Source organism: Rhinolophus sinicus, chromosome 16 (genome assembly GCF_057876585.1).
Source record: "Rhinolophus sinicus isolate RSI-liver-muscle chromosome 16, RSI-T2T, whole genome shotgun sequence".
Classification (NCBI taxonomy): Eukaryota; Metazoa; Chordata; class Mammalia; order Chiroptera; family Rhinolophidae; genus Rhinolophus; species Rhinolophus sinicus.
This window is the reverse complement of record NC_142516.1, coordinates 116,744,274-116,757,028: the sequence shown is the minus strand read 5'-3', so window position 1 is coordinate 116,757,028 and position 12,755 is coordinate 116,744,274. Positions and strand designations below refer to the sequence as shown.

The following is a 12,755-nucleotide window of genomic DNA, read 5'->3' as shown; positions in this document are numbered from 1 at the left end:
GGTAATTAGATTTTAATAAAATCTGAAACTATAAACCTCTTATCTCAAAAGAATGCATATATAAGGTGTTTTGGGTAGCATTTAAAAATGTATAACTACGTGAATTTTATTCACTTATGTGCACTGGTTAAACCACTCCTATTCTGAAGACAAATGTGTTCCCCTTTGAGTTACATTATACCCATAATATTATTTTAGAAAAAAGTAAACAGTTGAGGCATGAAAAAAATATATGTATATATGTATCCATTTATATATATACAAAATCTGACAATAGTAAAACTTCCCTGCATGATCTGCAATTCCTTTAAAAGGCAGATGCACACCTGGGTTGACACAGTCACCCCCATTGAAAATAAAATGGGTCCAAAAGAAGAATATTGCAGCCTCTATACATTCTGCTTTCCAGCTCCGAGAAGCCTAGAATGGCAGAGGGACAAATCCTAAGAAAACACCACGAATCAAAATAACTTCCCCACTACATTATATTAATAGATATTAGAAATTTCTCTTTTTAATACAAGCGCCACCACTCTCTACCCCAAGTAAATGAGGACTAATGACAGAGGCCACACTATGAATTATAGTAATGTATTTAAATTGTATATTTTAACAACAGATAGTTTTAAAAGTGGTAGGGTGAGTGAAGAAGAGAGAACTTGGGAGTAAGATGGTAAAAACTCGGGGAGATGGTCCAGGAGCGGCAGCAGCTTTCCACAGCTACAGAAGAGCAAGAGAGGACACCAAAGATAAACTGCATCCACCACGTAACTTGGTAATGTTTTATGAGATACTTAACTAAAAGTGCATTCCCCATTCTCCCTTCCCCCCAAGTCATCCTGGGGCTGCATTAGGTAATCAGATGCTTTAAAGAGGCCATAAATAGAAGGCACTATACCTCGTAAATTGAGACATTTGCCTCACAGTATAATGTGTGTATACATGAATTTATGCCATATGAATGGATCAATATTCATCTTTGATGTTAAGAACACTTTAACAGGATATGACCCTTGGATAGCTATCCAATTTTCAAATACCTCCAAGAAGAAACAACAAATTAAGAACCTACTGTATACTTTCTATCCCTCCAGCCCCCACATCCACCAACCCTGAAATTTTTTAACATTAGGAGGAAAAGCTCTCAAATAATAGACTACAGTCAAGATTTTACAAAATTTCTAAACATTATGTTCTCCTCAGAAACACAGATCAGCAATCACCTGTGAAATTATTAGCAAATATCATTTATTCATTAAGTAACAGTACTAAAACTAGGAAGAATATTAGAATGGCAGGCTTAAATTTCTTTTAAGTTCTTGAGCTATCTGTTCCACAACATCTTTTATTTTTTCAAATAATTAGCACTTGATAATGCATTACTGGTAGTCAGGATCTAGATAGCTATTTGTCTTCCAGATGCTAATAGGACTGTAATGAAGCAGTCTTGTAGTTCTTCATATTTAGTGACCTAAAATTAAAAAATAAATGCTCATTTAATTTTACAGGTGTGGGTAATATATCTGCACATTCTTGTAAAAAAAATGTTTTACAATAAAAAAATTAACAATCCAAAACCAAATTTTCTCATCAAATCAAAAAGTTTTACTTAACCTAAGTCAGATATACTTTAAAAATGGAATTTAAGAAGTAAAAATTGGTATATGGGATCAATTTTAAATAGACAGAAATCATAAGTGACATTAGGATTCCTTTTAATTACTACCCCCCAGAGGTTTATTAGGTTTAAAATTAGGGTAAAAAGAGCGAAAACTTGATTTAGGATAATATTTGTGATAATATAAAAAGAAAGAGATTTCAATAAACTCAAAATTACTAAACAGAAGATAAACTTTTGATTCTCCAAAAAAGAAATCAGCTACTCTTTTCTTTTCTCTGTCCAAACATATATTCTAGCACATCATAGAACTTTCTCAGCTCTGTTCTCTGGATAAAAAAAAAAATCACAGAAAACCACCCCCAGATTATAAGTCCTATAGACAACAATTAAATTACATAAGTAATGAAGGAACTCTTACTTATGTGATATAAAAATAATGTTGGTAGTATAATCACTGTCCACAAGTGACAAAGATGTACTACTGTTTTTATAAAAGAATGTGAATTTGGTGTGCTTTACCTAATCCATTGTATGATTACACTGAAGTTAGAAATATGTAAATTAGTTTAATTAGCGTTAACATTTTTTCAGTGAATAGACAGAAAGGTAATCAAATGAATTCTTCCGCTTATTTATGATTTTGCACACACACACACACACACACAACGATGAATTGTCCTTTTCTAATTTCTGTTCTGACCTCCTGAGAACTTCTTTTCAGTTTTGAGAGTGCTCAAAACCTGGGCAAAATTGAAGTTTTACCATACTTTAATAATACACTTTTTCTCAAAGTATTATAAAACGATGTTAACAGCATTTTTAATTAACGAAAATATTTCCTGTTTTCATAAAAGATTATTTCAAAATTAAAGACAGAAATCATAAGTGACATTAGGATTCCTTTTAATTACTGAGAGACTGGAGCTCTTCAACAAGGGTCAAAAACTCTCTTTGAGAAACAGACAATGTTAACATGTATTGCTGACTGAACTATAAATATCAAAGTACTCTCAAACAACTCATAATAAGGTGGTACAGATTTGCTCAAAAAATTATGAACAGAATAGTTTGATACAGATAAATTCAGCTTTTTCAATCGGGAATTTCAGAAGATGGGAAAGAACTTCTACAAGGGAGGGCAGGTATATGGAAGGAGCTGAGATTTCTAAAGTCACCCAAATTTGTTATTTTAAAAAATATGTGTAAATAAAAGATATTATTTTGAAGAAATCTAAAAGTTGAAAACAATTTTTCTTGATTTATGAGCTAAATGTAACATGTTACTACCTTTTGACGTTCAAAGTCATTATACTTTCAATTGGTCTGCTTTTTGGTCCACCTGGTGGGTGGAAAATCTTAACATCTTTACTGGAAGTTCGGCTTGTCAATTTAGCCACATAAGGGTCAGCAGAATGTGAAGGGTAAGGTTCAAATGTTCCTGCCTTCATTCCACCAGCCTACAAATAAAAATGAGACAATGTTACACGGTTTTGTAAAACGCTCCTAAAAAATTAGATTTTGAAGATGTTCATACATTTGTTTATTGTCCATGGAGCTGGTTTTATATTTAAATAAAATTGTCTACACTATTTAATTCAAATACCAGCAAAGAGTCTTCCTACCACCAATGTTATGGGATTAAGAGAACTTTTATTCTAGAAGTTCTCTATTAAAATGCAAATGTTTACAGGAAGTTAATATTCCAAACTATTGCCAAGCATTAATACTTTAGTGAAAGTTTATCAGGTCAAACTATCATCTAATTAGGGGGTGAGCCCATTACTGAGGGAATGAGACACAGGGCACATGATTTTGATAGAGAAAGATATTAAGGCTTGGAACCAGAGGATGGGAGAAGAGGCCAAGGATAAGGTTTGTCCAACAGGGAGCTTGGCATAACATGAGATTACTAAACATCAAACAGTGATGGGGAAGATATTTTTTAAAAAAAGTATATTTATTTATAGTCTATTAAGAGAAGTCAATCAAAATATTTTTGACCTATACACAAAACAGACAAATATTTGCTTTGACTTCTTAAACTGATTTGTCATGATTTTGATTTTTATGTAATCTATAGTTACCAAGAAAGCTCTGCAGAATCGTACTACCCCATTTACTTAGGAATCCTTTCTCTTATAATACCTAAGCCAAATATACATGAAAATTCAATTCATTTGAAAGATATGGTTGCAAATGTTCACGTTTTCTAGGTTGAGGACACATAGATTATTATCTTGAAGAGCAAGAAATAATTAAGAAAAATACTTAAGTAAAATAAGCTCATTAACAAATGTAAAAGCAAAATGGATGAATTAAAATTACAAAAATTATATCTGGTAAATATACTAACACACCAGATGATGCCTTTAAAAATAAAATAAATAGATAAATCTATATTATAACTAAGAATATGGAAGAAGTGGAGGAAACCCATACATATATGGAATACCAAAAATATAAATACTACTTTTGTAAACCTCTATATTAATAAACTTGAAAACCTGAATAAAATGATTTTCAAAGAAAATATAAATGTCAAAATTGTCTCAAAAAGAGATAGAAAACAGGCACCATGCAAGGAAGTAAGCCCAGAACATTACCTATGATAATTCTTTCAAGTTTTCAAGAAATAGGTGTTTCTAGTGTTATTTAAACTGTTACAGAACACAGAAAAAGGAGGAAATCTTCCTGATTATTTTAAGATGCTAGCATCTACTTATACCAAAATAGAATAAAGGATACAAAAATAAAGTACAGACCAGTCACACTTAAAATTATCAATGCAAAAATACTTAACAAAACATTAACAAGTAAAACACAGTATTACACTTAAAGATTAATACAACATGGCCAACTGGGACTCATTCCAAGAAATCTGTAATTATTATTCACCTAATAACAAGTCAAAGGGAGAAAAGAAAAAAAAAAAAAAAAAGATGGTCTAAATAGATTACACCAAAACAGTCAATATAATTCTATCTACATTCTTGATTTATCCCTATTTTTGGCATCTATAAAAATGAAACAGTAAGTGTATACCAATTAAACTCAAGATTAAGGCAAGGACAGCCACTATTGCTAGCCTAAGCAATAGGATATGAGCATGATATGAAAGATATAAACATTGGGAAGGAGGGAGCAAAATTATTCGCCGATAATATAATCATATTATAAGAATCAACAGAATACCCACTAGAACATAAGCAAGTTTAATGAAGTAGCCAGTTATTTAAAAATATCAGATATTTTATAAAGAAAAATAATATGAGGGGAAATACGATGGGAATAAAAACTGTTAAAGAGAGCCTTAAAATAAGTAAGAATAAATGTAAGATGTATAAACCTATGTGAAGTAAAATATAAAATTCTGTAAGGCAAATAAAGGTTTTAATAAGTAGTTTATTTCTAGATCAGAAGATTCAAATTATACATATGTGACTACATCTAAAAATCTAAAGATTTAACCTTATAGCAAAATATCAAAGGTCTTTTCCCCAGAACTTTACAAGTAATTCCAAAGCTCTAGACAATAGATACAGAACAGCCAATATTTTTATTTTATTTTATTAAATTTATTGGGGTGACAATTGTTAGTAAAATTACATAGATTTCAGGTGTACAGCCAATATTTTTATAGAATAACAGGAAGAGACTAGATAACCCAATATTAAAATGTAATAGTAATAATTAAAAGTAATTCGATAGTGGTAGAAATAAACAAACATCAGTCCAATAGAAAGGAAATTCAGGAAAAAAAAAACCTCAAAAAATGGGAATTTTGATTTAATGAGTCAAAGCAGTGGTGTTAAAAATTATTCTATCAGTAAGATTATGAACAATTGTTTTTTTTTAAAGTATCAGTTTTACTGAAGTCCAATTCCTGTACAATAAATGCACCCATTTAAAGTTTACAATTCTGAGTTTTGACAGGTGTCTACATCCATGAAATCATGAACACAATCGAGATATAGAACACATCCTCCCCCAAAAGTTTCCTCCTGCACTAAAAACTGGATTTTGACAAAGATAAAAGCAAGATGCCAGAAACATGGCAGCATGAGGGGTGCTCCTTGAAATGTCCCCTGGAAATTACAACAAATTGAAGAGGTATAATTCAACAAAGGATTCCCTATGCAACACACAAACACGTCTGAGAGATCTGCGCATTGAAACATCTGAAGGTGGGCCAATAGGAGCAAACATTGGAGGAGGGAAGGAGGAAGTGCTGAGACAGGGGCCATGGGTAGCAGCCTGGAACTCAATGAGGTCTGGGAGAGGGGAGAATTGAGACTGCAGTTGCACTCTCTGTGGCCCCAGTAACCCTGCCTGAGGGATCGGCATATAATGCGGCTGAACCCAGCAATCAGGGCAAAGAGCTTGGGGCAAAAACTGAATATAGAAGAGTGAAAACAGGACTCAACGAGCCCTCATTGCCAGGCAGAAAAACAAAGCCACAGAGCCTGACCACCTCCTGCCAATCTCCCAGAGCTTGCCACCCCCCAAAATGGTAGCAGTGTCAGATTAAAGAGCAAAATATTTAAAGCACTGAGAACTGGAGAGACATTTCTTGAGCAGCGAACGAAAGGTGTGGCTAATCTCAGTGACACCCGAGGAGCTACAGGAGCAAGTCACCTGTGGTCTGGCAGTTGCCATTGCTCCAAGGAGAGCAGAGTACCTGCCACCTCTCCCAGCCCATCCCGCCCCCACCTTTCCCAGCTGATGGCAGCAGGTGCACCCAGGGCTGCTGAGGCACGGAGCTCTGCATCTGGCTGCAGGTATAGCACTGGGATTTCAGAGGCTCTAAATCCCATCACCCACCACATCTTCCCATGGGGGTGGTGCCCTGAGGCCAAGGCAAATATGTCACAGAGGAGAAGCCCACTTCCCCAGGAAATCTACCACAACATGAGAAGTCTGAACAGCTCAAGAGAAAATAAAGCACTCCAGCACAAACTACTGGAAGGCAAAAGAAAGACCTCTGCATATCAACCTGCTGTCACTCCCATAAAAGCCCAAGAGGAGAAATAGTCAAGTAATCGCCGTGAATAACCAAAGTAACAAGGCAACACAGAAAGAGAATTTAAAAATCTCCAGACAATAAACTTAAAGACATGGAAATATGTGACTTAAATGACAGAGAATTGAAGATTGCAGTTCTGAAAAAACTCAATGAGATGCAAGAAAACTCAGGCAGTTTAATGAACTCAGAAATAAAACAATGACCAAAATTAATATTTTACCAAAGAGATTGAAATTTTAAAAAGAACTAAATAGAAATTCTAGAGCTGAATAACTCAGTAAAAAAGATAAAGAATGAAATAGCCAGCTTAGGAAATAAAGCTGACTAAATGGAGGAAAGAATTAGTGATATCAAAGATAGAAACCTGGAAATGATGCAAATGGAAGAAGAAAGAGACTTTAGAGTTAAAAGAAATGAAAGAACTCTACAAGAATTACCTTATTCTGTCAGAAAGAGCAACGTAAGAATAATGGGCATACCAGGAGGAGAAAAGAGAGAGAAGGGCACAGAGAGTCTATTCAAACAAATAGTAGACGAGAACTTCTCAAATCTATGGAAAGAACTTGATCCTTGAATCCAAGAAGTACACAGAACACCTATTTACCTCAATCCTAACAGACCTTCTCCAAGGCACATTATATAGAAGCTGACAAAAATTAATGACAAAGAAAGAATTGTCAAGGCAGCCAGGGAAAAGAAGGCTATATCCTACAAACAAAGTCCATTAGATTATCATCAGACTTTTCAGCAGAAACTCTATAAGCCTGGAGGGAATGGAATCAAATATTCAAACTATTAAAAGAGAGAAATCACCACCCAAAAATAACATATCCAGCAAAGTTATCCTTTAGATATGAAGGAAGAATAAAGACCTTTCCAGATATACAGAAGCTGAGGGAATTTTGCACCATGAGGCCTGCATTACAGGAAATACTAAAGGAGGCTATTTAACCTGAAACAAAAAGACAAGAGAATAAAAACCACGTAGGTATACTAAATGGTTTACTAATGTTTAGTAACACTGGTTTACTAGCAGGATTACTGACAGACAAAAAGTAGGAAATGGCAACCCCTACATAGAATAGGACATTATACACTTAAACATAACACACAGGATAAAGAAGAAAAAAAAAGAAAAAGAGAAGAAGTCAATTTGTTACTGCAACTCAGAAAACAACTCACAGCAAACATAGGGATAATTTGTGACAACAAAAACATAAAAGAGATAATAAAGGACTGAATTTTCAGAGGAATGGAGATAAGAAGCATGTTTAAGAAAAAACATTACTGTATATATAAAACTTTCTTTTACATAAACTTAATGGTAACAACTCAAAAAAAAAAGAAGAGCATCCAGAACTGAGACATAACAAAAAAGAAGAAACAGGAAGTACCACCAAACTAAAATAATAGACAGAAACAAAAAGGCAAAGAAACAATGAAGACACTGAGCTATCAGAAAAACATAAAATACAATGGCTATAGGAAAGCCTCATACATCAATAATCACCCTGAATGTAAATGGACTAAACTCACTAATAAAAAGGCACAGAGAAGCATATTGGATCAAAAAACAAAACCCAACCATATGCTGCCTCCAAGAGACACATCTCAGCTACAAGGATAAATATAGACTCAAAGCGAAAGGGGGGAAAACGATACTCCAAGCAAATGGCATCCAGAGAAAAGCAGGTGTATTCATACTCATATCTGACGAAACAGACTTCAGGATAAAAAAGTAACAAGAGACAAAGACAGACATTTCATAATGATAAAGGCAACAGTACAATAAGAAGACATAACACTGATCAACATATATGCTCTCAATCAGAGAGCATCAAAATATATAAAGCAACTACTAACAGAACTAAAGGGAGAAACTGACAAAAACACAATTATAGTGGGGGACCTAAACATGCCACTGACAACTATGGATAGATCATCCAAACAGAAAAGCAATAAGGAAATATCAGTCTTAAATGACACATTAGACCAATTGGATATAATCGATATTTACAGAGCATTTCATCCAAGAACACCAGACTATACTGGTGCACACGGAACATTCTCAAGAATGGATCATATGTTTAGACACAAAACCAGCCTCAGCAAATTTAAGATTGAAATCATACCAACCATATTCTCTGAACACAGGGCTTTGAAACTGGAGATCAATTACAAAAAGAAAGCAGGAAGAAACACATATACTTGGAGATTAAACAACATGCTATTAAAGAACGAATGGCTCAAAGAAGAAATAAGAGGAGATATCAAAAGATACATAGCAACAAATGAGAATAAAAATACATCCTATCAAAATTATTGAGATGCAGCAAAAGCAGTATTGAGAGGGAAATTTATGTCATTACAGGCCTATCTCAAGAAAAATTCCAAATAAACAATCGAACATTACATCTTAAAATACTAGAAAAAGAACACACGAAACCCAAAGTCAGCAGAAGGAAGAAAATAATAAAAATCAGAGCAAAACTAAATGAAAGAGAAAACAAAAAGGCAATAGAAAAAATTAATGAAACAAAGAGTTGGTTCTTTGAAAAGATTAATAAGATTGACGAACCCTTAGTGCTAAACTTACTAACATTAAAAAAAGACACGAATAAACAAAATCAGAAATGAAAGGGGGGAAGTTACCATGGATGCCACAGAAACACAAAGGATCATCCAAGAATACTATGAAGAACTATATGCCACCAAATTCAATAACCTAGAAGAAATGGACAAGTTCTTCGAAACATATAGCCATCCTAGGCTGAACCATGAAGAACTGGAAAATCTAAGTAGACTGATCACCAGTAACGAAATTGAATCAGTCATCCAAAACCTTCCCAAAAGCAAAAGTCCAGGACCAGATGGCTTCACTAGTGAATTCTACCAAACATTCAAGGAGGATCTAATACCAATCCTACTCAAACTCTTCCAAAAAACCTGAAGAAGAGACAATACTCCCTAACTCATTTTATGTGGCCAACATTACCCTGATACCAATACCTGGTAAGGATAACACAAAAGAAGAAAATTACAGACCAATATCTCTAATGAATACAGATGCAAAAATCCTAAATAAAATTCTAGCAAATCGAATACAACAATGCATTTAAAAGATTACACGTCACGACCAAGTGGGGTTCATCCCAGGGGCACAAGAGGTTCAATATACATATAGCAATCAATATGATACACCACATAAACAAAATAAAGGACAAAAATCATATGATTATATCAATAGATACAGAAAAAGCATTTGACAAGATACAACATCCATTTATGATAAAACACTTCGTAAAATGTATAGGAGGAAAATAACCTTAACATAATAAAGGCCATATATGACAAAACCTCAGCTAATATTATAATTAATGGTGAAAAACTGAAGCCCTTTGCTCTACATTCAGGAACAAGACAGGGTTATTTATCCCCTATCATCACTGCTATTTAATATAGTATTGGAAGTCCTGGCCAGAGCAATCAGGCAAGAGAAAGAAATAAAAGGCATCCAAATTAGGAATGAAGAAGTTAAACTGTCACTTTTTGCAAATGATTCTTTATATGGAAAACCCTAAAGACTCCACCAAATAGCTATTAGAAACAATAAACGAATACAGTAAAGTTGCTGGGTATAAAATCAATGTAAAAAACTCCATTGCATGCCTATACACTAGCAACAAAATTTCAGAAAAAGAAATTAAAAAAATAATTCCTTTTCCAATTGCAACAAAAAGAATAAAATATCTAGGAATAAAGTTAACAAAGGATGTGAAGGACCTTTACACTGAGAACTATAAGACATTATTAAAAGAAATGATAGATACAAAGACTGGAAAGATATTCCATGTTCATGAGTTGGAAGAACCAACATAGTTAAAATGGCCATATTACCCAAAGCAATATACAGATTTAATGCAATCCCAATGGCATTTTTTTCAATAAATAGAACAAGAAGTCATCAGATTTGTAAAGAATCACTAAAGATCCCAAATTGCCAAAGCAATCCTACAAAAAAAAAGAACGAAGCTAGGGGTATCACACTCTCTGAATTCAATTTGTACCACAAAGCAACAATAATCAAAACAGCATGGTATTGGCAGAAAAACAGACACACAGACCAATGGAATAGAAGTGGAAACCCAGAAATAAACCCACATATATATGGGCAGATAATTTTTGACAAAGAAGCCAAAAACATACAATGGACAAAAGAAAACCTTTTCAATAAATGGTGCTGAGAAATTGGAAAGCCACATGCAAAAGAATGAAACGAGACTGGATTTGTCACCATGCACCAAAATTAACTCAAAATGGATTAAAGGCCTAAACATAGGTAAATAAATTGCATAGAAGAAAATACAGGTACTAAACTTAGGGACCTTGGTCTTAAGAGAGGATTTTATGAATTTGACTAAACAAATGGGACTATACCAAACTAAAAAGTTTATGCACAGCAAAAGTAACCATCAACAAAACAAAGAGGCAACCAACTGAATGGCAGAGGTATTTGCAAACAACACCTTCAATAAGGAGCTAATATCTAATATATGTATCAACAGAAAGAATTTGAATAACCTCAACAACAACAAAAAATCCAATTAAAAAATGGTCAGAGGACCTGAACAGACACTTCTCCCAAGAAGACATACAAACAGTCAACAACGATACGAAAAAATGCTGAACTTCACTAGCTATTAGGGAAAAGCAAATCAAAACCACAATGAGATACCACCTCACACCTGTTACAATGGCTATCATCAACAAGACAAGTAATAACAAGTGTTGGAGAGCTTGTGGAGAAAAAGGCACCCTCATACACTGCTGGTGGGAATGCAGATTGGTGCAGCCACTATGGAAAACAGTATGGAGGTTTCTCAAAAAATTAAAAATAGAATTACCATATGACCTAGCAATCCTTCTTCTAGGTATTCACCCAAAAAATCTGGAAACATTTATCCGTAAAGATATTTGTACCTCTATGTTCACTGCAGCATTATTTACAGTGGCCAAGACATGGAAACAACCAAAATGTCCTTCAATAAATGATTGGACAAAAAAGATGAGGTACATATATACAATGGAATATTACTCGGCCATAATAAAAGATGAAATACTGCCATTTGCGATAACATGGATGGATCTCAATATTATCATGCTAAGCATAATAAGTCAGACACAAAAAGTCAAGAACCATATGACTTAACTCACATGTGAGATATAAAACTGAAAGCAACAAAGGAATAAGACAAACAAACAAAAACTCATAGACACAGATAGCAGTTTAGTGGTTACCAGAGGGTAAGTAGGGAAGGGGCTGGTAAAAGACGGAAAAGGAGGTCAAATATATGATGATGGAAAAAGAACTGACTCTGGGTGGTGAACACACAATGCAATATATAGATGATATATTATAAAGATATACACTCAAAGCCTATATAATTTTACTAACCAATGTCACCTCAATAAATTTAATAAACAAAAATTTTAAAAAAGAGGAATCTTACACAGATTTTAAAAAAGAAAGATAAATGCTAGATGTTTACTTCGCTCTTCACATCAAAATATATTTCAAATGAAGATTTCAAAGCAAAAGGATTAGATTAATAGAACTCAAGAATGTATATTTTTCTAAAATTGGTGGTATAGTTATGACATCATAAAACTCAGCATAAAGGATTGATAAATTTGACTGCATCAAATTACTAAATTTCTGAATAGCACAAAATACTACAACCAAATCAAACATTCAACAGACTAAAAAACATATATGTATTTTTTCAACTCAAATGACAAAAGAACAATATCCTTAACATACGAAAAGATGTTAAAAATCAATTTGAAGAAGACAAACATCCTAATATAAAATCTACAGGGAAAATAAACAGGCAATTCACAGAAGAAAAAACAAAGTACTAAGGTTTAGAAACTATAAGAAGCATTTTTACTTTTATTCACAGTTGTAAAGTTCAGCAGAATGAGACAGCTCATTTTAATAATTTCAAAAACTAAATGATGGTCTGGCTTTTTATGGTTTTGAGAAAAACTATACCTAATATACAGAGAGGCAATCAGAAAATACATTGTAAATTCAAATATATTTGAACT

General features: G+C 33.5%; 1 protein-coding gene across 7 annotated transcripts in view; it reads right to left on the bottom strand.

Annotated features, from left to right (window-relative positions):
* Window positions 1-577: 577 nt before the first annotated feature.
* The window catches only part of CFAP96 (cilia and flagella associated protein 96), a 30,151-nt gene continuing 17,973 nt past the window's right edge, over window positions 578-12,755 (bottom strand). For 6 of the 7 annotated variants that reach the window (XM_019736155.3, XM_019736158.3, XM_088793278.1 and 3 more), the window contains 2 exons: window positions 2,909-3,078; window positions 578-1,471 (listed from right to left, as the gene is read on the bottom strand). In XM_019736155.3, the coding sequence (XP_019591714.2) occupies window positions 1,423-1,471; window positions 2,909-3,078 (219 nt within the window). In that variant the 3' untranslated portion in view covers window positions 578-1,422. The remainder of the gene's footprint in view (window positions 1,472-2,908; window positions 3,079-12,755) is intronic. The other variant, XM_088793277.1, reaches the window with a different exon arrangement.